This window comes from Mytilus californianus, unplaced genomic scaffold, assembly GCF_021869535.1.
Source record: "Mytilus californianus isolate M0D057914Y unplaced genomic scaffold, xbMytCali1.0.p SCAF_9, whole genome shotgun sequence".
In the NCBI taxonomy this organism is placed as follows: domain Eukaryota; kingdom Metazoa; phylum Mollusca; class Bivalvia; order Mytilida; family Mytilidae; genus Mytilus; species Mytilus californianus.
The window spans coordinates 68,526,232-68,554,217 of NW_026262745.1; the positions used below are offsets into that span (position 1 = coordinate 68,526,232).

Here is a 27,986-nt window from a genome sequence, read left to right on the forward strand (position 1 = left end):
CACACTGCAGTTATTCATAAATAAATAAAAAATATATTGTACCCTTACATCCAATCACAGCGCTCCTAAGTTGACTTCCTTTACATGACTTGGGACACGAAAGGCCAACCTAGTGCCGGGAAAGTGTAGTACTACTTTTCCCCTACAAAACATCAATCAAATTTTAGATTATACTAGATGACAATGGTGAAATCGCGTGTATTTTTATTATCACGTTAACTTGGAAACTTTGCATCGTCAACTGAAAAAATACACGAAGAAATAGCTAATATTGATAAAACTTAGTGAAATAAGTCCAATTTATTTCGCATGTAATGGACTAAACGATGTAGTACTTTAAGGCAAAGTATTGATTTTGTGAAGGAGTAAAACCACTAATTCAAAGCCCCATTGCTTTCTATGTTTAATTATGCAATTTCAAGCATTAATGGCTACTTTGTCTTAAGTTCAAATAAAGTGGCAGTTATTTCATGTCAAAACTATACCTTATCCTGACTTGTGCTAAAAAATTCAACATACATGTACCTTTAATTGCATATTAGAGCGCACTGGTTCCCGGAAGTTTGGTAGAACAAAAACAGGTACTTCCGATCTGAACAACAGGGCAAATGTGCCCTCCTATAGTAATTTCATATAGTTTTTATTTTTCAAAACAAACTTTCAACAAGGTTCCTACAGTGATCCCAAGTTCTTCAGCTTTCATTTGATACCAAATTTATCCAAATATTTTACTTACTGACAAAGTTACAGCTATGCGTAGGAATTATTTTTAAAATATGTATGTTCTTTCTGACCGGACCCGAATTAGTGGTTCTATACCTAAAATAAAGGGAGGAGGGTTTGGAACATTATCTTTGGTCTATCTACTAATGTTTCTTCTATTCTAAATATTTAGTGGTGCATTGTTGTTTGATTTGGTCCTAATTTTAACTTAATGGTTAACGGTGGTATAGTATTGACATAAATCCTTAAGTTTATGTCCCTAAACGGACGTTGGTGTATGCTCTTTTTAATAAACTTCTGTATGGTATTGGGTTCAAACTTGATTCATTAAGTAAGTTGCTGGGTGTTTTTGTTAAATATATTTTTTGGTTCATGTTTTAAATGTAGCACTATCTTTCAAAAGTGAACATCTACTTAAGTTGGATTTGGAAGTAGTGATGTAGGTCCGAATCGAATCAAAGGACATTCGGATAATTATTTCTTTTTTTTTTCAAACAATGACACAGATTATCAAATCTAATTAAAAATGGGAAAAATGAGGGAAGCAGACGAGCATGCTTGCTTTGACACACTCATATTGAATGCTTTATTTTCGTAATAGAAACACACAAAAATAAATATGACTCCTAATTTAGTATATTTTATTATGCGTTATTATTATTATCAAAATTATAATATCAATCGAAGAAAAAAAAAATCGGTCTTACATAATGTCAACGTTCTTTGTACATTTCCTACTATTAACACTTATATAAAAAAAGGAGGAAAATCGTAAATTTTTAACATGAACAGTAAACTACAACTTAACTCAATGGAATACTTTGACGTAAAACATAAAATTCGGATTGAGGGTGTAAAAAACGTAGTCTAAGTCCCACGTGTCATATGTGATAAATAACTACTGGAAATCAATGCATGCATCAAATCAAACAGCATAACAATGAAGAGAATATCTGACGAAACAGCTGTTCATTTGAAAAATGGACAATGTAATTGATTATCTAAAATATTATCATCCTGTGTATTCATCTTTCAACATTGATCAGGTAAGAAAACGTAGTTTATTTAATTTTGTTAATTATATTTTACCTATATATATAAATAGAGAAAAGATACATTATAAGCAAAGTTGACCTTAGATAGTTTGGCTATTTTTTGGGTCCTTTTTGGTCATATAAAAATGTAGCTCTTCAACTATTTCGGTTCTCATAATCCTTGGCTTTCAAATATTCGGCTTTGAGTGTTCCGGATGAAGGTATATCCAGAAAAGCGCTTCGGACGCATGCAATATATAACGTTTTGTTTTCATTGTTTATAAATAGGACCTATTTGACCCTAAGATTTTAAACAATATAAAAAACACTAATTTAAAGTTGTGGTCTCAGATTTATTATTTCAGTTTTTGATAAGAGGATACATTTTCTTGTATCTCTGGTCTTCAAAAGCCACCGAAAACACAACTATAAGGATATTGAGCGAACGCTCAGGCTTAAGAAAACTAAGTTGAAAGCTCAACCGATGATTATGAATTTTTGTGACAACTAAGCGCTTCCAAAACCAGGAATGCGCCTTGAACGCACCTACATTTAATTTAAAGTGTTATTTTTAATACATGTTTTCCATTTACACTTAAGTATCGCGATTTAAATACATGTATAACCGATGGCTTTTCAACCATTAACGGTGTTTGCTGTCATTGGTTTTGTCATGGTTATTGTGTAAAATATCAAGAGTTCTTGGGTTAGTCAGACTGAGTTGTAAATTATATGAAGCGAATGGAGGTACACAGATTTATGTTTGAGCCTTACACCTTTTTTTACGATAGTGTTCGTCTTTTTTGCTACCTACATGTTTTGTATTTCACAACAGTCGCTTGTTTAATTAACAAAAGGACATACGATACAGTTTGATTTCACCGTTATTTTTTAATTTGCATACAAGCTATAATTTTTCACTTAGTCAATTCAAATATGTAACAAAAAAATATATTCATGTGCTAAATTGAGAGATATATGAGGTCGAAATTTTAGACATTTGCTTAAATTTTCGGTTTCTTGCACATTTCTTTCCTTTGGACAGACATTCTTTAATTTTTTTGTTTCAAAACAAAACACATGTTGATTTTTGTAAAAGGATTAAGAAAATATTCTGTACAAGAGTACATGTATGCTCTTAATTTTGAAAACTGGTCATACAGTATAAAGTCAAATGCCATTTGAAGAAAGAGGGTCCATGTACTCGTTTTAATTAATTCAAGCTAATGACTAAAACTCCTTGAAAAATGCATCTTTTCCCGATATGTCGCAGTTTGACGTCTCGAAAAATAACATTTTACTTTAGCAACTTCATTACCTCCCCTATTACTGTGTCGACAACAAATGGAAGTTTTTAACGACCTTGACTGGATATACATCCCTCGCACGGTCGGGATTACTGTGTCGTATGTCCTTAAATCATCAAGCAGAACGAAATTTCAAGACGTTCATTTGAGCCAACAACAAATATCTAAAAAATCTTTGTCATTGCTATATATTGTAGTCACACAGGTTTAGCTCACCACATTGTCACTTTGAGATTAAGAACAGCAATAAGAGCGCTGTTCCGTTGCTTTTTTGTGTTTTTTACTGTGCATATACTGATACACCATATCCTTTCTTTTCTATGATGTGTACCATATTTTGTTCGTTGTTGATTGTCTTATTTTGTACTTTTATTTTGTCGGAGAGGTTTGATTTTGATGTGGTCTACTGTAATGTCAAGTATTTTTGTTGATTGGTCATATCAATTAAATGTCCTTATTGCTTCGGTTTTTTTTATTATCCAAATTTAATAGTAACAAAAGGAAAAATATGCTCAATTTACTTACTCCAACGGTTCAAAACAAACTGTTACAGTATTTCAGAATGTGACATTTTTAGAACACGTTTTCCAATAAATACTTCATTTTGCCTTATAAAAACTAGAGACAAGATACCAGATGAATGATTGATTGATTGTTGTTTGCCGAACACTGATCCAGTGGCAAATATTTTAAGTATGTTGATGAAGATTTTATGTTTTGTTGATATATCACGGCAGACTGAACAAAAAATAATCATACTTCATTTGAGAACCTTTTATAGCTTACTATGCGGTATCGGTTTTGCTCATTGTTGAAAGCCGAACGGTGACCTATTATAGTTATTTAAAACTGTTGGAGAGTTGTCTCATGAGTAATCATACCACATCTTCTTATTTTCATATTTAAGATAACCCAAATAAATAATGTGGATTATTGAGGGTGTGGATGGGGTTTACAGAATAAAGAAAAATGGACAAAAAGTACAGAATAACGGGCAAAAATTATAAAGAATAGAGATAAAATAGGCCAAAAAAATTAAGAAATGGGGTGCTTGAATATAAAAAATGGAGAATAATGGGAGGCTAAAATATAAAGAATAGAGAATAATGGGAGGTTAAAATATAAAGAATGGAGAATAATGGGAGGCTGAAAAATAAAGAATAGAGAATAATGGGAGGCTAAAATATAAAGAATAGAGAATAATGGGGTGCTAAAATATAAAGAATGGAGAATAATGCGCAAATTATACAGAATAGATAAAATGATTAAAAGATTTGATAATACAAAATTGAAGGACCCCCATCCAGACCCTCATTATAGGGTTTTAATTTATTCGTGATACATTGATGAGTAGATCGATTTGTGACAAAAACAATATTCAACCTTCATCTATCAAACATAGCAAAAACTGACAACAGCTTGATCATTTAATTTACAGAATTCAACGCCCTTTGCACGTTTAAGAACAACTTCTAAATGGACGTAAATGGCTGAGTTTAAGCACCTTGACACTACACTGTCGTGTATTTACGTATTTCGTTTCACCCGAACAAGATATTTATCAGTATTTTCCTATTGAACAAATGATTGGGGGATGGAAGAATAATTTCCATTTGCTACTGTTTTATGAATACCTAGAAAGATTGACAAAAACCATTTGCTGGCATGATACGGGGTATTTTCTTCTCGTATAATTAATGATGGCATGATACTCAATTCCTAAAGGAAGGAATTGTGCTTTGATTTTCATTATGATGAAGACATAATCTTTCGATCAGTTTAGGTGAGGTCTGAAGCTTGTATGTTAGTAACTGCTAGTAGTCCATTGTTAATTTATGCATGGACGTATTATATTGACAACGTCCATCATTTATGCGATCAAGGTAATTTTGCTTCGTTTCTTCTGTTACCTTTTCTAACATCGGACTCGGACTTCTTTTAAAATGAGTTTTATCGTGAGTATTACTGTATTTTGGTTCGTTTATATGTTTCGGAGTTTAGTGTGGCGTCCATTTCTCTAAACAAGTTTACATTGTTTAGGGGCCAGCTGAAGCCCGCCACCGGGTGTGTGTTTTTCTCGCTGGCGTGGAAGATCCATCGGTGGCCTTGGGGTGTTTTCTGCTCTCTGGCCGTGTTGTTGTCTCTTTGACACATTTCCCGTTTCAACCTTCAATTCTATACGTTACAAAACCGCTAAATGGTCATCTAATTTACATGTATTATGATATATGATAACCTGTCAGTAAGTAGGAGTTTCTACTCTGTTTACAATCATTTTGTCGCTGTGTAAAAAGAAAGGCTTGATTTCAAAAATAGACTATGGGATCATAAATAAATATTCCGGGGACTTAATGGAATAAATAAGCTGTGTAAAATAAATCATTTTGTGCGTATGTGTTTGGTTCGTCGTGGATTTTTAAAACATTTTATTGGTATTAAGCTAAATATCTAGTGACAATGCCATTATATCAATAATATATATGTAAACTCTGTTTTTTTAAAGTAGGGGAATAATCCACATTTTTGTTTTCAGTTGATTTGGAATCGATGTGTTTTATAAATCTTTTGAGACTTAAATTCTGAGCGTCTCCATTAGTGTAAAATTACACTTATACGATAAAACTATTTTTTATTTTATACTTCCGTTTCACCTAAATTTGTTTTACGACAAGTTGGTATCATATTTGTCACAAAAGGTTTTAAATGCATTTAATCAAAATAAACCAATCTGTTATTGTTTTCAACAATGCCCAAGACAATTTTTGTAACAGATTAGGTGAAAGCAAAAAAAAAGACTATTGAATATAAAGAACCCGGAATAATTGAATATTCCATATCCCATGCTCTCAGGGATAACATGCAGTTTACAAGCTGTAATAACGATTGCTAGGCTGTTTGCTTAACGTCCAGTGGCAAATATTATACCCAACTCTAAAATCGGGGGCTATATTGCAATCTTCTTGTTAGACTGTCAACCTAAGTTTTGTTAGTTTTTTTTTGTTTTTTTTTTGTTTTTTTTTTTAATTTGATCATTTCGAAATAGTACTAAAGTTTGGAAATCCAGAGAGGAATTCGTGAATGATTAGTTACATGAATATAACTGAAAAGCTGCAAACGAATTAAAATAAACTTGAAAAGTCCACATTATCTGAGGCAGAAGCAACATTAAGCTTAGTTTTTTTTTTTAATTACAAACATCATTGGTTCGTCGAAGTTGCAGTTATCAACCATAAATGGTTGAATTATTCCCACAGTTACAGTTATGCATTAATACTTTTTTTTTTCAAAAGAGAGCCGGGCGAAATATACCAAAGGACATTCAAACTTATAAGACCAAAATATTACAACGCCCTGGCAAAAAAACTAAAAGGACCAAAAGACAAACAACAGTATGCAAAACACAACATAGAAAACTAAAGACTGAACAACACGAGCCCCACAAAAAACTGAGGGTGACCTCAGGTGCTCCGGAAGGGTGCCGTTGTGTTTTTCATAATAACATACGCAGTGGTTTTGATTCAATAGTCGATATGCAAAATTTAAATAAAATACGATATTGCTGCATTCGTTGTCATTAATGTGGATAAAAACAGAGAAAGCCAGAAAAGGATATTAAAATCATTTTAAATGATATCTCCTGATAATACGGATTAGTATTCTGACGTGAATTTATTCTTTTATTTCTTCTAATTATGCAAACATTCATTTCTTTATTGTTACAAAGTTATGGGGATTGCCAAACTTGAGAGATTATTAGTTCAGAAATTGCTGGAAATATTGAGGTTAATCTCACACATGAAGATTAAGATGTAAACACTTCTTCGAGAATTAGATCTTTAGAAATCAAGTAGATATAAACACACACATATATATATATATATATATATATATATATATATATATATATATATATATACAAAAAGAAAATGCATACACATGTACGATACTTTCGACTACTTATCCACTCGGCAGATAATTTTATAGTATGAGAAATGTACGAAAAGTTGTTTAAACGACATTTTGCATATAGCCGTGGTGCTTAAAAACAAATGTGTTCAAATGTACAATGTCGGTGCTAGATATCTGACATCAGTTAATACAAAGTACAGATTAGTTGAATCCTAGTATAACTTCGAAAAGAACAATTATTTGTAATAAAGAAATGAATAAAGCGGGATTAATTATTCATTTACCGTCCTGTTCTTTTAAATAAAAACAAAAAACACAAAAACAAAAAAACAAAAAAAAATATTTAAAAAAAATAACTTGCAAGTAAAATTGATTGTGGACTGAAATGGTTGGAACTTACGAGAATTTTGTTCTCGTAAGGTTTATTTAGTGACATTGATCGATGTAGTAACGCAAAGAAAAAAATTCGATAGGATCAAAAGATGAATGATGTTATAATGGATATTACTCTATTTCTTAATAATTATCTTGACTGTTGGAAATGAAATGTAGTTCTACAGTCCAGGAACACAGACGATGTTGGAAGGCTCGGACTACAAATTAGTATAAAACACCTGTACTTAGTTTTTTTTTCTTATTTGGCTGCATATGGTTTGTAGTAATATCAATCATAAAAAAACATAATTCACTTCTTGCGAATACCAACAATATCAATATATCTTAGTATATGATAACTAACTCAGTTCATATTTAACTAAGATTTTGTAAATTACTTTTATTGTCAAACTGTTAAAAACGAAATCATGAAATTTTCATTTCAAACTGCATACATCAAAAACAATGCACATGACTTCGTTCGTTGTTTTTACGATATTTTGCGGGTTCGGGAAAAGGGATTAAGAGGGGGGGGGGGGGGGGTGATAGGATAAAAAAAGAAGCGTACAAATGACAAACGGACATTCAAAAATCTAAACTCGAAATAAAAACTCACGATGACTTTGAAGAAAAACACCAAAATCGACGAAGAGATGAACAAGTCCAGAAAAAAAAGAAGCGTACAAATGACAAACGGACATTCAAAAATCTAAACTCGAAATAAAAACTCACGATGACATTGAAGAAAAACACCAAAATCGACACAGAGATGAACAAGTCCAGAACTAAAACTAAAACTAAAGACTGCTCATCACGAAACACACAATTTAAACACTGGGGTGTATTCATGAGTTGCAGACGGGTAAGCAGTTCCTACGTCATAAGTTACATCTAATAAATGGTTTGTTGTTTTTATATGTAATCATTGAGTTTATTGGTCAGAAGGGATTCAATATGGTCACTGTAAGACTGTAATAATAGAAGGACAGTTGTTAATTATAATAGACAAGAGATGATACATGTAACAATTACTGCTGTTTTCTCATTAAATACTATACAGACATCACTGTCTCAGGTTAGGGGGGGGGGGGGGCTTTGTCAACAAAAAACTAGTTCAAACCCGCTGCATTTGTTTGCACCTGTCCTAAGTAAGGAGCCTGATGTTCAGTGTTTTTTATATAGATTAGACCGTTGGTTTTCCCGTTTGAATGGTTTTACACTAGTCATTTTTGGGGTTCTTTATAGCTTGCTGTTCGGTGTGAGCCAAGGCTCCGTGTTGAAGTCCGTACTTTGACTTATAATGGTTTACCTTTACAAATTGTGACTTGGATGGAGAGTTGTCTCATTGGCACTCATACCACATCTTCTTATATCTAATTAAAACAACACTCATCGGTAACTTTCAAACCAAAATATTTGAAAGTCATGGATGTAACGTTATATATATTTGAATAATTTACGATTAATATGATTAATGAATAAGACTTTGAAAGAAAAATGCATATAATACATGTATAATCCACAGGCACTTGTCTCAGAAAAATAGGAATTTTTTTTCTGAGACAAGTGCCTGTGGTATAATCGTAACCATTCAAAAAGGGGGACGAGAGATACCAGAGGGACAGTCAAACTCACAGATCGAAAACAAACTGACAACGCCATGGCCAAAAATAAAAAGACAAACAGACAAATAATAGTACAGATGACACAACATAGAACTATTCAAACTATTGTAATGATATGATTTGACTTTGCCCATTTTGCATAAAAGTGAAAACGAAATAGAAATACTCCCCAAAATACAGAAAAAAACTCTTCCAAAAATGACTTATGGAGAATACTATTAACTAACTTAGAAATGGTGCTGTTTTTGAGGACCAGGAAACCATTGTCTGGAAATCATTTACTGTGATTCTGAGAATGCGTAACTTAACAAGAATGTCTCAGTCGCGTAGCAATTGATTATGAAAATGGATTATGAAATGTATCTCTACTACACTTTATGTCGTGAAATAAACCCTAATTATATATGTTTCAGGACCAGAAAAATGAACTTAGTACGAATACTCCGGCGGAAATTATCAGCACCAATATTCCTATTATTTTTAGTCGCTGTTCTCTGGTATTCGATTTTTATGGTTGAAGACATGGTCAAATCAAGAGAAACTGATGCTGAAAATATGGATATCTATGATGTTAAATTGAGAAAAGCGATCGATGAAAATACAGACAGACCGATACGTGACCATGTAAAACCTTTACAACCACCAGATGACCATGATAAAAATCCGGAATCTCTTAATTTTCAAATAAACGACAAAATGAAGGAACCAAATTTTGATAAACCAATTGACAATATACAAGATCAGAATATTGATATAGATGAAAATAAACAAGAAAGAAATAAAAAAGACGAAAAATTACAAATAAAACCACCATTGAAGGACCTTCCAAAATTTGATGTTCTTGTGAAGGAAGGATTAGGTAATAATAATCTTTTTTTATATAAATTTAGCTTACTGATTTAAATAAATCACTACAATCAATTATTGATTGATTGATTGATTGATTGATTGGTGTGTAACGGATTCAAACTCACAACCTCAGTGTTGACAGGCTAGTCTCAGATACATGATTTTATTATTAGTTGTTATTGACTTTGAACTAGCTGTCAGTTACCGCGAGTACTCTCAGATATGTACTTTGTATCTTTTTTGTTTTAAGGGATGTATAAATACCTTGCTACGTCCGGACTTTGTTTTTGTTATATGTTTGTTTTCTACTTTGTATTGTATTTTACCTGTATTTGTATTGTACCTGTATTTGTATTGTACCTGTATTTGTATTGTACCTGTAGAAAACTTAATTCAAACGGAATAGCACAGCCTAAATTTTACGGCGATGTTGTAAACCGAGCCCGGAAATATAAATTCGATTCGGGTAAACTTATCAATCCTTTAAAAAAAACTGAATTCTAAAAGGTTATCTATTCAACACACAATTTACATCAGTAAATTAAAACCATACTAAATATTACACATATGTACTTTCACAGTACTACAATCTGCCGATACTTATAGTGTAGTACTTAGTGTCTTTTCGTTTTTGGGATGTACAAGTACCCGCCCACGTCCACTCTGTGTTTTTGTTAGATGTATTTCTATTTGTATCCATCTGATGAGTCAAGTCTTTTTCAACTGATTTCTATAGTTTGTTCTTATTTTGTACTGTTACACCACTGTCCCAGGTTAGGGGGAAGGTTGAGCGCTCACAAACATGTTTAATCCCGCCACATTCTTTATGTGCCTGTCCCAAGTCAAGAGCCTAGTTCAGTGGTTGTCGTTGGTTCATGTCTGTCATATTTGTTTTTCGTAAATTGGTTTGTTATAATGTAGGCCGTTAGTTTTCTCAATTGAATTGTTTTACATTTTTCATGTCGGGCCTTTTATAGCCTACCATACGGTATGGGTTTTTCTCATTGTTGAAAGCGGTACGGTTGCCTATAATTGCTTACATCAACTTCATTTGAACTTTGGTGGATAGTTGTCTCATTGGCAATCATACCACATCTCCTTGTTACATTAAACATTTTCTGGTGGAGAGTTGTCTCATCGCATTTGGCAATCATTCCACATTTTTATATTAAACATAATTTATTCATATTGAACTCATGTTCTTACACTCTCTTTGCGACTAAGATTCCTCGTTGATGTCTCCATAGGAATTTGTCACAAAGTAAATGTTGGTATGCACTATCGAAATATATAAACAAAACTACACTATCCTAACTTACTTTTCGGTTTATTTCAGTTTGAAATTTGTATGTTTCAAATCAAAACACAAAATTTCATTTTTAAATCCTTTTCAGAAAAAATAATACTACTTTCAAACGGAAAGAAATATTTTCGCTCTTTTGTTTCTTGCAAAGTGTTCCTTAATTTACTGGTCTTTTAGGCATTCCGTTAGTGATATTTCCGCGAATTTTAGATGCATTATTATCTGCCCTTGCTAGTGTGTCGCATATCTACGTTATATGCAGTGCAGATTTAACAACGATCGATCTTTTGCAATGCACAAAATAAATCTGAAGGAGGATTAAATACATAAAAAATAGAAAATTTAAGCGAATCGATGTTAATCCCTCAACTTCAAAATGAAAACTAAAGATATAATCATTTAAAAATAGACAGCATTAATAAATTTTATAACCTGTTTTAAAAAATTTATCAATAAGCCTACTAATAAATCAAACAAAGATCTACTAGATAACATGTTTACTTATTATTATATCTTACTACCATGACAGTTGGTCGTGAAATAACACGTTCGAATTAAATTCTTACAAGCGTAACCTTGAGTCTTTTACTTATTATTAAGACAATAAGACTAACTTAAAGATATTTGTTCTTTTTGTTGGAAGTATTTTGGTAAAAATGTATGAATAGGACATTTTGGCTATTCAAGATTGAGGCAGCAGCCCACCGACACGCAAACAAACATACATCAGAAACTCTTTGTAGGAATTAATCTTTTAAAGTTCAAATGGGAATTAATTATAGATACATTTGTAAACCTTTGCATAATTAATCGTATTTTTCATTTCAAGTGTAAAGATTCGTTGGCATGTTTAGTCTCGCATATACAACATGCATCTATTAATTTGCAGGCATAAAGGGTTGAAAATTTGTTTTGTCTTCAAAAATAAATAACAATGCAACTACGATTTAAAATAGGAAATTAACAATACAATAAAAAATTTAAACCAAAACTCGTAACATAGCCTAAAAACTGTGTAAAAATATATGCAAATTTCTCATAATTTCGCATTTTGTTTATTTGTCTTTTTGATCGAATTAAGCCATTTCAATTGATATTTTATTGTGTGTATTTTTATGGTGTACTGTTATATCACTGTTTCAGGTTAGGATGAAGGTTGGCGCCTGTTAAAACGTTTAAACCCGCTGCATTTTTATGCACTTGTCCTAAATCAGGAGCTTGTTGTTCAGTGGTTGTCGTTTGTTGGTGTGGTTCATAGGTGTTTCTTGTTTGTCGTTTTTTATATAAATTAGACCGTTGGTATTCCTGTTTGAATTGTTTTACACTAGTCTTTTTGGGGGGGGCCTTTTATAGCTTGCTGTTCGGTGTGAGCCAAGGCTCCGTGTTGAGTGCCGTGTTTTGACCTATAATTGTTTACTTTTTACACATTGTGACTTGGATGGATAGTTGTCTCATTGGTACCCATACCACATCTTCTTATTTATATATAAGTTTAAAATAGAAGGTATAATTATGCCACTGTTTGGTCCTTAGAATTTAAAAATCAAGACGAATAATAAATCTACCAATTGACGTTATTCGGATGTTCGAATTTCAAAGGGCATTAGTCTGTCAGATATCGTTATAAATAGGGACTATATAAAGGGTCTTATCATGAGGGTATTGATGGGGTCCTTCTGTGATCAGTATATTTTTATCCAATTCTTTCATGTTTGCAGTTATTTTTTATATTTCAGCATCCCATTATTCTTCTATTCTTTTTTTTTCGCCAATTTCTCTCCATTCTTTTTTTCTTTGCCCATTATTCTCTATTATGTAAACCCCATCCACACCCTCTTTCATATTTCTTCCTTTACGTCCTTTGTGTTAGATAGAATAGCAAAAAGACAAAGCAAAAAGACAAACATGTGTGTGCGTTTATTTATCTGTTTTATTTATTTGTTCAGGAAAAAGAAAAGACATCATTGTACAAGAACGCATCCACATATATTTTTATTATACTCAAGTATTATATATACATGTATCATTATCATTATGATAAATGTTTCATTGTTCAAAAACACAATACATGATTAATCGCTGTCTTAAGTTTAAAGAAAAAAGTAACAAGAATTCAGAATTGTAATTACATATTTCTGTAATAATTATAGTTATGGTTATATTGCATAAGAATATTTATCATTAAATACATTGAATTTGATAGTTTAAGCATTCGTGTCACGAGCGGAATTAGATTAGCCATTCACATCCATGCTGATAACCAATATCAGCCCTATTAGACGTCACGTGGTCGGGCTGATATAGGGATATAAGCCTGGGTGCGTTCGTACATAATTAGTATATGATAAAAAGATTAAAATATGTACTTTTCAATATAGCCCGGGCTGATGTGGGGGTCACGGGATGATACCAGGACATATGGAAAAGGCCATGTATTACATGTAATCTGTATATATGCATAGTACAAGGTAATGTAATTAGATATATAATGATTTTTCTTGTTGCAGGAGAAAATGGACAACCGGTCAACATAAGTAAAGATTCATTATCTCAAGAAGAAAAGATGGACTATAAAACTGGATGGAAAAACAATGCATTCAACGAATATCTCAGCAACCGTATATCACTAGATAGAACTTTGCAAGACCCTAGAGATGAAAAGTAATGTAGATTAAATACATTTTTGGTTTTATTAGCTCTTTAACGTGTTAATAAGGTTTTGGAATTTCAAAAGTATTAGTCGGAAGAGACATTTATTTTCTAAATGTGCATTTGAACGATGCATTTGAATTGGAAGGCATGACATTGTTTGATGCACAAACGAAACTATACAGAAAAAAACAACAAAAGAAACATTAAAATAGTATTGCTTCGGACTATAAATTAGTAAATTAATATATATTATAACAAAAGACGAGACGCAATTTGCCGTTTCAGAATCGAAAGGACTATGTGTAAATGCACTGTTCGTACCTCAATTTTGTTATCTAAATATTCAACATCACAATCATTGTAATCACCGTCTTTTTTTTTGTATCTTCATCTTTATGCATCTTCGATGGCCTCCTTTCCCCCCGCAAACACGCGCATATCGAACCAATTGTAAAATATCCACTATTTGTTTGTCATGTGTACTGTCTTTTTCAAGACTAAAAATTTAATGTTAATTTTAGGTGCAAACTTATCAAATATCCCGAGAACCTACCCGACGTCAGTGTAATCGTTACATTCCACAACGAGGCTTGGTCTGTGCTCCTACGATCCGTCCACAGTATTATCAACAGAACTCCTAAGCATCTGCTCAGAGAAGTGATATTAGCAGACGACTGCTCCGATATGCGTAAGTTATCTTTGCTTATACTTAAATATCTGGCATGATCACAATTCGTGATGTATGTTTCATCAATAAATAAATAAACAAATAAGAATAACTATTTGAAAACATGAAATAGTTTGAATAATGTTTGAATTCAAAGGTCAGGATAGAAATAATCCCAAATATACGATAATCCGACAGGAAAGACTATGAGACTTGATACGATTTTGGTCAACACTGAAGGATTTTTTTGTCACGCATGGCAGTACTTTTATGTAGACAATGTGCATTAAAAAGATCAAAGTTCAAGTTATTGATATAGAAAGGATTTGTATAGTGAGACTATACAAATCCTTGTTGATAGCAAATAGTTGAAATTACAAAAATAAATAAGTAAAAAAAAACACTGCACTGTAATAACAACTTACTTGTACATAATAAAACACAGACAAGCATGTAAAATATAAAAAGATAGACTACATTAAGAAGTGGTGATGAATATAGGATTCAGGTCATCTATTATAATGCAAGATAGATGCAGTGTAATGGTTATTATACCTCAGTATGTATTTTCTATATAAAATTAAATACGGATAAAATGACTATTTTCCCTACGGAAATAGTTTCCAACAATTGTTTTCCCTAGGGAAAATAGTTCACCAGAAGCAAACGTGTTCCAGATTTTTTTATTCTCGGGTGTTTTTAGTTTTGACGTTCAGTTACTTCGATATCAGAGATTTACAAATAACGTTTCATCAGACGCCAGAGCTGGTATAGTTTTGTATCTCTTTGAATAGAATTTAGAATTTTTCTTCGATAGTTCTGTATACTAAAGCAGTTATTCAAGTTATTTCGGGATATAGCCATTTTATTTTCCCCATAGACACAAACTATTTCACTCCACGAGGCGTCGGGAAATAGTCAATGTCACGGGGAAAACAAAATGGCTACTGTATATCCCTCAATACTGTTAAACAACAGTTACGGTATAATATTCAGATGCATAGCAATGCTTCTCATTGAAATAGAAGAATTGTCCCTAATATTCTAAAATCTTGATCTGACAGTGTTTCTTAATACTTATCCAGTATAAAGGGACACTTATATTCAAAACAATATCTGTAGTGAAAGCAACTTGAGCAATACAACTATCGTTTTGGTGGACACTGATACTAACAAAGATCACCATGTTATAGTCTGAACAAATTTGATAAAGAAGACACTTCGGAAGTGCGTTGTTCGAATATAAAACTACACTTTACATATAAACTTCGGTATATGTGTCAAATAGTTGGATATTTGTAACATTTGTTAAATTTTAGCTCACTTAGCAGAACCATTAGAAACATATTTAGAGGATTATCCAAAAGTAAAAATTGTAAGAGCTACACATAGGGAAGGTCTTATCAGAGCAAGGTTGCGAGGATATAGAGCAGCAACAGGCACTGTGTTGGTATTCTTAGATTCTCACATTGAATGTGCTGAGGGTGAGTAATTTTAAATAGACTAAATATATTGAAGAATATGTTGTGGAACAAATAAGTCAGAGTTTTATGCAAAACAAAGGTTAAGTCATAATACATTAATTCCCAATTCGACCACATTTTGATATATTTGAAGGAAACCCGTGAAATGTTGAACATATGTGTATGTCTTTTAGTTTTATTTGTGTTAGCTGATTATTTCAATAAAAAAAAACAATCCATCAATACCTCTTTTACGTATAAAAATTAATTTGACGCATATACTTGAATATTGTACATGGCAATGAAAATAAAATATTACTATATACGACTTTGGCAAAGAACAAACATGTTGGATACTTATACATTGTTTCTTTTGTATTATTAAAATATAAAACATAAAATGAGTCCCTACCATCACTTGTTTCCTGTAACTCAGGCTTCAGTACGGGACTCTCACAGTTTTAAGGAATTTATTCCTCCTCCCAAACATCAATATTGAAATAATTTACCAGCGTATTGATTCGTGATAATTTGAATGACGTTCAAGATTATTATTTCAGTTCGACTACCACATGCCAAGATAAGAATCATTTGACATCTTACTGATGAAGGATATTAGTTATCCGAAATATTTAATATTTGTTCATGATTTTACTATTTTTTGGTGATGTTGTACCATTTTAGACTTGCTTATTATATATCATATTTTGTAGTGTACTGTATCATATTTATATGATCCATCTCCTCGTAAGATTTATCGTTGGCTATTATTCAGACATTTTATATATATAACATTGCATTCATTTCCACATTCAACCCATGTGCTCTTGTTCCTATATTTTCAGTTTTACGTGTAATGCTTATTTCGTTTATTTGTGTTTTCGAAAATTTGGTGTAGCCATGGTTATTTAAGATATTTATCTCTGGACATGAATTTTTGTCTGCCCTGGAATATACTTATATCTTCTACGTGACATTTGCATTGATAGAGGTAATTTTTTCTCATTTATCTTCATGTTCTCTCCCACTATATTTTGTAATAACACTGATAAGCGCCACATTATATTACCCGTAATGTCAACAATACAATAGATTAACCTATTCCGTTGTCTTACATGTAGATCTTAAGACACCAGATTTATTTTCAGATGTGTAAATTTAACGATGCCTTATTCCCTTTTATCGCATGGCGGCGAATGCAAGCATGACAGGACACTCTAACGAAATGACAAAAAAAAATGAACTACTTTACTTACATGTTAAAGTTTGAAAATAAACAAAATTAATCTGTCAAAGGTCCTTTTTATTAGTTCGATGATGTTAACGTTTCAGTCATATTCCTGGCTTTAAAAACTGAAATCGACACTACATAAATTTAATGGTCACCACCAAGAATTTGATGACCGATACGATATGTCGGTGTCACAAATCACTAGAGACTTATTTTTGCAGTCTTACATATTTAGTACAAGGATAGACGTTTAATTTGTAATTTTACGTAAAACTATTGTAACATTTTGACGGATTGTGAATTCGCATGGTGGGTGATTCGTGCATAACAGAAGACGATTAACCTGTGAACACACCCGATATCGCTCCATATTACAATAATTTGTCTTCTCAATCAATTTATGAGATTTGAACATCGGTAAAGTACTGCTGCCTTAATTTAATACTTGTCATCTGGTAAAAATTATCATATTATGAAAAGATTCCAAAATCAGACTATTTTTTAAGAATGTTCAGTTCTGCAAATATTAAAGAAACTTTTAAAAATATATAAATACTCATGCCAGTAAATGTCTTGCAAACATCTGAAGGGTGTTTTTTGATATACATGTATTCATTATTCCTTGATCATCGAACTCTAGGGGCTAAAAGGTGGCCTGTACAACCTTTTCCTATGGACAACTTAAGCAATCTTCGCGCGATGTCATTGAGACACGAATATTTTATCTGCAAAAATAGATCGTCTTGGAATTTTAGTCATTCAAAAAGATGTTGATTTCTCAACAGCTTAGTTTTTTTTATTTTGCGATTTTGAAATTTTTTTTCAAACCTCGAATATTTGTTAGAAATTTTACATAACACTTAATATTTTAGGCTGGATTGAACCAATGTTGGATAGGATAGCCAAAAACTGGACAATCGTTGTTACACCTGTCATTGATGTTATTAACGATGAAACATTTGGCTTCCAGTACCAAGATGCAAAAGCTACTAATGTCGGGGGATTTGATTGGAATATGGTTTTCACGTGGCATGGTATACCTGAAGAAGAAAGGAAACGAAGAAATTACGAAGATCATACACCGGTTAGGTAACAGAAATAATAAAAGCCTTTATGAACTCAACATTATGTTTAAGAATATGTTTAAGAATATCTTAAACGGTATTTTTTTTTTCCTTTTAACACCCATGCTTCAAATTCGACAAGCATTTGCATACATAATATTATTAATTTTCGTGAGAACAAATTTCATGTTTTGTTTAGTTCCAATCCCTTCTTCTAGGGTACACAATACATAAAAAAGTATATACCAGGCATTAATTTGACTAATAGAGGTACATGTACCAAGACTATAATTAAGGTTCTCCGAAAATACAAATAGTATCATTACTGATATTTTATAGTTTCCTGATATGTTTTGCATCCTTGAACTGAATTTATTGTCTCCCTTTATTGACGTAGAGTTAATATGAAGTGCCTCGGTGGCCGAGTAGTTTAAGTAGTCCAACTTCTGTATCACTAGCCTGTCGACACTGAGGTTGTGAGTTCGAGTCCCGTTTGTGGCAGGTGCGTTCGACTCCAATCTTAATTGACTAGGATTGTCAGTTTTCTTATATACCGAAGGACGGTATTTCTCTCCTGGCACTACGGCTTCCTCCACCAATAAAAACTGGCCGCTCCAAAATAGTTAACAGTGCAAGCACTGTATAGCCAGTCAAGGTCGTTAAAAACTTCCATTTGTTGTTTGTATTTAACAGTGCTAATAGTGGCGTTTAACACCATTCAATCAATCAATCAATCAATCAATCGAGTTAATATGAAGAGTGACGTTGACAGTTACAAAACGTTACTACCTATTTTATTTTCGAATTGATGGAGATTTTAATACTCAAAATAATACTAAGAATGTTTACGTGTGACTTTGGAGTGGATGGTTGGGGGTGGGGGGATGGGCGTCCCTGCGACCTGACGTCTCATGTAAAACGACATGTGACCTGTGTCCTTAAAACATGTTCAAAATCTTACTTACTTAAAATTGCTTACAATTTACCTGGTGACCATAGCCATTTTTTAAAAGCGGTCATGTGACCTAAGGGGTTACTCAATTGAAGGCTTTTACATGTTTACAATGTAATACGCAAACCCTTAGTATGTTCCTTTATAGGTCAGAAATGAAAAGGTATGTTGACTTACAATCAAAACGTCTAATCAACAAAATTTAAATTTTATCCAAATTTTATGAAATGAAATTAACAACTGTGGTATGTAAAGCAAATGTAAAAAAACAGACACAATCACACGCTTAAAAAAATAGTTGAAATGTACATATAGACCTCGAGTAGTTTGTTTTTGTCTGAGATACAAATAAAACATTCTTCATTTTGTAGGTCACCAACAATGGCTGGTGGATTATTTGCAATCAGCCATGCCTACTTTACTTACATTGGCACGTACGATGATGGGATGGATATATGGGGAGGCGAAAATCTAGAAATATCATTTAGAGTATGTTCGGCATTTAATATAGATAGTTTTGCATTTTCATTAATGTCTGTTGTCTTATATGAATCAGGATATTTTTTTTTTAACTTTTTTATTCGAGCGTCACTGACGAGTCTTTTGTAGACGCACAGAATTTTAATCCTGGTATCTTTGATGAGTTTATTTAATAGTTTCATAAAACCAAACCAAACCGAGCAAGTTCCAGAGGCGGATTAAGAAGGGGGTGGGGGGGGGGGAGGGGGTGGGGGATTGGGGCGTAGGCCGCCCCCTTTTATGGAGCTACATTTATGGTTAATCCAGAATTTTTACCTATACCACTCCAACACTCCAAGTTTTGTCTAGTTTGGGGGCAGGTGGGCCCCCTTTTTCAGAATCCTGAATTCGCATCTGAGTTCGTCTAAATAATCGGTTTCAAAAAGAATTGTTAAGTGTTTGATATATGTGCCCAGATTGTAATGCGAAATATTGAATGTTCGATTAGGCACCCTTTTCTATTAACTTAACAGGGTTATTTTTAAAAGTGTATTTTCAAATATTGAATTCGTGTTAATTTATTTATTTTAATGTCCTTTGATGTTTAACACATTGTTGTAAGTTTACATTAATAAATATGTTGAATTTGTATACTATCCTGTTTAATTCACTTTAACTTTTGCATTTAATTAATATTTACCGTGACCGAAATTCCATGAACTTCTTGTACATGTAACTAGGAAATATACACGTATATCTTTCTATATACATTGGCCTTTTTAGTATCACATTATTAATTGGAAAATGATTCTCGAATATGAATATCTCCATTGTATATTACACGTAATATGCTGTTATGTTTGATTTGTAGATATGGATGTGTGGTGGTACGTTAGAAACAACGCCATGTTCTCATGTCGGACATATATTCAGGAAACGGTCCCCTTACAAATGGAGATCAAACGTTAATGTGTTGTTGAAAAATAATGTCCGTTTATGTGAAGTATGGCTTGATGATTATAAAGAATACTATTACGACAGAATAGGCCATAATTTGGTAAATATTATATTTTCACTTTATTTGTGATCCACACTGCCTTAGCGCCTTAAAAGGTTTGCCTTTTGTTCTTATTGTATATCGACATATTTATGAGGAGGAGCATATACTGGGTATCTACAGTAACAGTGTGCATACAAAAAAATATCTGTACCATTTGTATAAATTATTCAAATGACAATTTTGAATTTTCAGTTCACATATTATCTAAATCAGCTTTAAGTAAGGTTACAAATATATTATCTAAATCAGCATAGAGTTACAAGGGACAAGGATGAATTACAGTGATGCGCAAATGATAGCTTTGATCATAGCTATTGAGGTTCTATTTTTCGAAACGCTATGTATTGTAAGCGTTTGGTCTTGATAAAACGAGCATAATTATCTTCATTCTAGAGACACATATATGCAAATTGAAATCGATGTCAAACATTTACCCCTGTGATATAATAAGAAAATTGTTTATTTTAACCTAGTATGTGATTTATATTGATGAGGGTAACATCTGCTACCATTCATTTTGTTTAATATCATTTTATTTAACAATCAACTGATGAGCATTAAGGATGGTCGCTACTCTGTTTTAAAATAACAAGCTTTTTAAAAAAGATTGTTATAAATGGATAGTATATAGGTAAAGGAACAAAAAATGCAGAAAAAAATGAGGGCCCTTAATTGTCCTTGTTTTCAGGATATACATGTAAGCCATTGAAAATAGGCGGGAAATGATTTCTCTAGATTGTTCATACATTTAACATTGGCACCTTTTTTCTTTCAAAAAGTATGAAAAAATAACAAGGATTTTAGAAGATTTTCAAACATGTTTTTTTAAACTATATGCAGTAAAATTACAAAAAGAAAAGAAGGGGTTAACGGGCAAAATTTAAGTGGCACTACAGGATAAAACCAGAGGATTCCGAATATCTGACAGAAAGTCAGAATCAAGACTAGCGAACATCTTTAACTTTAATTTTACTTACTCTCTTTAAAAAAGTCTGCGATTGACAAAAAATTATGTGAAATTCTCACACTGTCACTAATGACATTTTGTCACATAAGGGAGCTACCATGTGATTTTTATTAGGGGGGGGGGGGGGGGGGCTTGAATGAAATTTGAAAAAAAGCAGGACAGGAGTTTTGATTAAAATAAAAGGAGGGATGAGCAATTTGACAGAAGAAAAGCAGGACAGGAGTTTTGAGTAAAAAAAAGGAAGGATGAGCAATTTGGCAAAAAAAAAAGGCTGGATGACAATTTATGTAAAAAAAAGGAAGGATAAACTAATAAAAAAAGCACCCAATAGAGTGAAAAATAAAAAGGCAGAACAGAGATTACAACTAAAAAAAATGCAGGACAAAATTTTTCATCCTAGCCCCTCCCCCATAAAAATCAAATGGTAGCTCCCTAAGCTGATAAATTAATGGTATTAATTGGTATAATATGTCTGCAGGGAGATTATGGTAATATAATATACTAATTGGTATAATATGTTTGCAGGGAGATTATGGTAATATAAGTTCAAGGGTTGAATTACGGAAGAAATTGAAATGCAAAAGTTTTGAATGGTTCCTAAAAAATATTTATCCTGAAATGTGGGTACCAGGTGAATCAATGGCATATGGACAGGTATAGTATATCTAAAATCATAAACTTTCAGAATATGATTTCAGAATTTGCTAGAGAGTATTCAGTGTAATCTTAGATATAAGAGATCAATTTAAAAAGTTTTGGTAGATACGCATAATCATGTATGCGACAATACAATGTTGCTAACTCAAGGAACATGTATATCTGTATGAGTGGTCTGCCAGTCCTTTAATGTCATGCGGTAGTATTGTTTTTTCTACCTTGGCCTCACGGTAACACTCAGTGTTTTTTGTCTTCAAATTTCGCAATTATGTTTACACCAAGAGGCGAATCGAAAAAAACATTTTAATATTATATTTTTATAAATATTATGTACAGACATATGTAATAACTTGATTTTGAATATCATTTCACTGTAAAGTGCTAATATAAAAATAACATGTATAAACGTGTTCCATGCTAACGTGTTTAAAAAGAAGTTTCCACTAGCAGAAAATTTCGTTATGCAGTAACTAACAAATATTCAATATACATGGGCTTTGCTCATTGTTGAAGGCCGTACGGTGACCTATAGTTGTTAATGTCTGTGTCATTTGGTCTCTTGTGGAGAGTTGTCTCATTGACAATCATACCACATCTTCTTATTTTTATATGGCGAACGTATTCATTCATTTTTTTGTTTCAAAACAAGTTTGAAACCATGTAAGATAATTCAATAAAAGTAAAGATGTGAATGAGTTTTTATCTTATTTGTTCTTTAATATTATTGCACGGAAACGTCTTTTCAGGCTTGTTATATGTTTGCACACTTTCCTGTTTTATATAATTATAGGCACGATCAATCTCACTAGGTAACGGTTTAGCACATTTTTTTTTGTATATTCTTAATAAAAAATACGGCCTCATTTATGTTTTTGAACGTTTGTCAGCAATGTGCAAATGCTTAATTGGTATTTACATATTCACATTATGGCTCATCTGACAAACATTTTGAACGTAAAGTTATAAGTGATACACTAGACGAAGTGACAGTGCATTTCTTCAAACTTCTCTTATTTAAAAAAAAACGGATATGAATCGATCAGCGGATATTGACAGATCCATTGTAGATTATGCATTGATGTGGGTATTGTTAACGTATATGACAAATCTGTGTCAAGGGTTTCCATGAGTGTCTATAAATAAAAGAAAACATTGGTAAACACCAATATGGCAGTAACCCAAAGACACAAATACAAATGAATCAGCCACAACACAAATATAAATCTTCTACAAAATACAAGTAACTACATTATATGTGAAGCTCCTAATCGCCTCGAGTCAACGAATTCAAAATTAGAAATGAAATATACAGAAACTTTAAAGAGGTCCGTATATCGCCTTTTGATAAACTGTATCTCTGCCCCTACCCACAATACTCTCTTTTTCCCGGTGGTATTAAAAAATGCCCGCATTTTGTCGTGATAGAGTTTGCCTTTTGAACGTTTTTGATTTGAGCGTCACTGATGAGTCCTTGGTAGCCAAAACGTGCGTCTGGTGTACAATTTTTTAATCCAGTTATCTATGATGAGTTTATTGATTCAGACACGTACATTGCAGAACTTACCTTATTATAAATTAGTATTTATGCTCTAACTTTGAAAGTTCCTGAGGCCTGATATACAGAAGTAAATCATCTCACTGTATTCTGTTCTCCTGTACTGTAACATCTTCAGAGCAACTAAAGACAATGTTCCTTACCACACAGTTTCTATTTACTATAATCCTTATAAATGGCAACACCTACAATGTAACACACATATATTCATGTATATATAGAAAGAGTGACAACTTAAACCAAATGCACATAGTTATTTACGATCAGATAATTTATCCATGAGCAATATTTGTACACTTTTAATTCAAACTGCATAAAGAAAATGCTCAGAACAACATTAAGTTTGATAGCTTAAATCGTTGCAAAATCTAATCAAAGTAATCGTTATTAGAAAAATGAAATTGTGTAATGGTATTTTCAGATAGCAGCAAAGACTGGACCTTACTGCCTATCAGGCCATTGTGATTATGGACAAACAGGGAAGCCCCTTTCAATGAAAAATTGTTCAATCGCACCCGATGTAAGATGGATAGTCATTTTTATGTCATTATTTGAGCTGCGTCGGATAAAAATCGACCTTATGCAAGTGCACGTATACATATACATGTATAGATTTTGATTGATTTTAGAACAATCAAATACGGAAAAAAAGATGAATTTTGGTCTGTTTTGTAGGGTTCTTATATCAAATCAATTTTCAAACAGTTGAAGACTTTTTTTTCAACCAAAAATAGCTTCAATACTAGTAGACATATTAATATTCATTTACATAAGGTCGATTTCTATCCGACGCAGCTCATTTCTTACCATTATTATTTTTTGTAAAATTTGCTAATTTTTGCTTCATGTTATCTATTTCTTGCTTTAAATTAAATTTAAGTGAATAGTTAATGCGAATTAATTGACGTGATATAGGGATAAGGAACACTCTCTTATTATTTGAAATGACTGATTTGTTGTAAATGCAGATCTGAAAAAGAGTTTTTATACATAAGTGTATCATGATGACTCATAGATCTAGTTAGCGAATTGTTTCAGTTGAAAGACTTCCACAAACATACGGCCGTTGCACTTCATGAAAACTAAACTTGGCCGGACAATACTGTAATGCCTGCAGATATGGCTTCTGGGGACATTAATATATAGTCATAATTAACAGATGTAGTTTGCAACATGGCCAATGCCATGAGTGGAACTGGCAATGCTTCCCAAAGCGCACGCGTTCCCTAATGCTTTATTTGTCAATTTTTTGTGTGTAAAGATCAGACAACAAATCTGAGAAATTGATTGATTGTTGGTTGGTTAACGTCCAGTGGCAAATATATCATGAATGTTCAGGACGAGCTGAGAAATTGAATAACCAAATTCAAAAGACAACAAAATATTTTCTCAGATATTTAGAATTTTTTTATTTATATATTTTAGCTATGGTATTTGACTACAGCCAAAGAAATACGACGGGACTATGGTTGTTTTGATTACAGTGGTAACATTGATATACAAGTGCAATCGTGTCACCAGATGGGAGGTAACCAGGCATGGGAGTTTCGAGAGGTATCAATTTAAATTTTGCCGTTTTTGGTTTTAACCCTTCCGATTAATTTAGATTCAATTACAAGTATTCTTTTATTAACCATGAAATTGTTTTATTATCGTGGGGTTGCTGATTGAATGACGTATATGCAACACTACTTACTATTCATAAGTAAACCGCTGTTCCTGTAATTTTTGTGTGTTTTTTAAATTACTGCGCATGTACTGGTTTTGAGTCACGGAGGGATATCCCATATCCTATGTTTTTCTATTATCAAACTTTTCCGCTAAGAACGCGACATTAATGAGAACAAAGACTCGGAGTTCTGATAATGTGTCTTGTATGGTGACATGTCTTTCTACGGACTGTTGACATGTGAACTAGCACGTTTAAAATCCGGTTTAATCGAAGCCGGGTTCATATTCATATCGCATTAACATATTTTCATCCTGAATATGCATTTGGTTTGTTAATTAATTTTTGTAATCTTCAACGTCATCGTCGTCGTCCCCCTCCTCCTCCTCCCCCTCCTCATCCTCATCTATTGCTAAAAATAATAAGGTAAGGAACCTTCTAATAATGTAGAAGTATTAAGATAAAATTCAAAAGTAGAAAAAATAATTGATAGAAAGAACATGTCAGCTTTATTGTAAGAATATTAGCTACCATTAGATTTTTATGGGGGGGGGGGGGGGGATTTGAAAAAAGGCAGGACAGGAGTTTTGAGTAAAAAAAAAAAGGCAGGATGAGCAACTTGGCAAAAAAAATGGCAGGATGACAATTTATGTAAAAAAAGTAAGAATAAACTAATAAAAAAAGGCAGGACCGAATAGAGGGAAAAATAAAAAGGCAGGACAGAGATTACAACTAGAAAAAATGCAGGACAAAATTTTTCATCCTAGTCCCCATAAAAATTTAATGGTAGCTCTCTAATATAGATACGTTAATTCTAGCTTCATAATAGTTTTAGATTTAGCTCTATCACATACCCTACCCCAAAAAGAATCATTTACAAAAAGCATAACGATAAATAGGTTTGATTATTTCAATTTTCAAAAAAATCAAAGTTACACATGTTGTAAGCACAGAAATATTACAGTTTTATTTGAGAAAAGAAGCGTTTTTACAACTTTCGTGGCGCTTTGCTTTTCGTCCTGTTTCTAAAGCTCTTACAATTGAATTTTATATTTCCAACAATGTACATACATTGCATATTAAATATCAATTGTGCTGTACAAATATATGGTTTTTTTTCTAATTTTATTTGTCTTTTATTTAGGATAATACACTATATCACGTGATGTCAAAGAAGTGCCTTGAAATATCACAAGATGGACAAAAATTATTTATGAACACCTGTTTGGGAACAGATTATCAAATTTGGCTTTGGAATAGAAGTAGGCCTAAAGGAGCAACAAGGAACTGGAATTCAAGAGATTAATTTCCTAGAATAACATGTTAAATATTCAAGTGACATGCAGCTTAATAATATAACAGAGATATATATATATATAGTGTTGTGATATCATTATTAACCTACAAATTACATGTAACATGGAATCTAATGGAATCTCCATTGTATAACTGTCCATATTCGGGAAACCATTTATATTATTGTATTACTCAGAATTGTTTTAAAACGATCATATCAAGTGCATGCACTGCAGTTTGGGAGTTAATGTTGATTTTAGAAAGATGTACATCATCTCTATCTCTTCAAATTGTGATGTGCTACAACGGTGTGCACCATCTCTTTGTAATTTGTTCACAAAGGTGTAGACCACCTCTTGTGATTTGTTCACAAAAGTGTACACCATTTCCTTGTTATTTGTTCACAATGGTAAATGCCAGCTCTTTTTTTTTTGATTATTTACAAATGTGTGCACCATTCCTTTGTTATTTGTTTACAAAGGTGGGGACTACACTTTTGTGATTGGTTTACAAAGATACGCAAGATCCCCTTGAGATTGGTTTACACAGGTGTGCACCATTTGTTTTTTAACGGTTTTCAAAAGTGTCTAATCTTTGTGATTTGTAAACAAAGGTGTACACCACCTCATTGTGACTGGTTTACAGAAGTGTACACCATCTCCTTTTTGTTTGCTTACAAAGATGTTGAGCATCATTCAGTGATTTGTTTTCAAAGGTGTGAACCATCTCTTTGTGATTTGTATACAACGTCCCTTTTAGTACCCATTGAACAAACGGCGTCGAGTTGCTTTTGATTTATTGTATAATCCAAGAAAGCGATAGCTGTCTTATGAATTCCGAAAAGAACATTACACAAAATTAAAATATCATTTCTGAAGTGATGACAGTAAAATCAAAATAACAACTTTGTACTTAATTCAAAACCTATCAAATATCTTATAACAATACCAAATCAAATGGATTAGTTAGTTTGAATTCACGGTTTTCTACTCATTTTCTACTCTGTATACAAGTGAGAGAGTGTCTTAATGTTTGTAAAAGTGTGTTCATGTTGTTTGTTTTTGTAATTGTCTTTATGTTTTGTTGTTCCATGTTAAAGTTAAGAAAAACCATATATGTTTATCATTAAATCATGTTATCTATTAAATTATTTTGGACTGTTTTATGTG

General features: G+C 32.4%; 1 protein-coding gene across 1 annotated transcript; it reads left to right on the forward strand.

The window, feature by feature from the left end:
* The first annotated feature begins 1,694 nt into the window (after positions 1-1,694).
* Positions 1,695-27,979, forward strand: LOC127716267 (polypeptide N-acetylgalactosaminyltransferase 5-like). The gene is made up of 12 exons (XM_052222428.1): positions 1,695-1,769; positions 9,387-9,832; positions 13,633-13,786; positions 14,299-14,465; positions 15,764-15,928; positions 18,011-18,227; positions 19,526-19,643; positions 20,485-20,670; positions 22,166-22,294; positions 24,274-24,372; positions 25,278-25,406; positions 26,666-27,979. The coding sequence occupies exons 2-12, from the start codon at positions 9,397-9,399 to the stop codon at positions 26,825-26,827; spliced, it is 1,962 nt and encodes a 653-aa protein (XP_052078388.1). The 5' UTR covers positions 1,695-1,769; positions 9,387-9,396; the 3' UTR covers positions 26,828-27,979.
* Positions 27,980-27,986: the final 7 nt, after the last annotated feature.

Coding starts and splice junctions, on each gene's coding strand:
- LOC127716267 (XM_052222428.1), top strand. CDS start 9,397: ATGAACTTAGTACGAATACTCCGGCGGAAATTATCAGCACCAATATTC. Junction 20,671..22,165: donor ACAGAATAGGCCATAATTTG/GTAAATATTATA, acceptor ATATGTTTGCAG/GGAGATTATGGTAATATAAG. Junction 24,373..25,277: donor ATTGTTCAATCGCACCCGAT/GTAAGATGGATA, acceptor TATATATTTTAG/CTATGGTATTTGACTACAGC.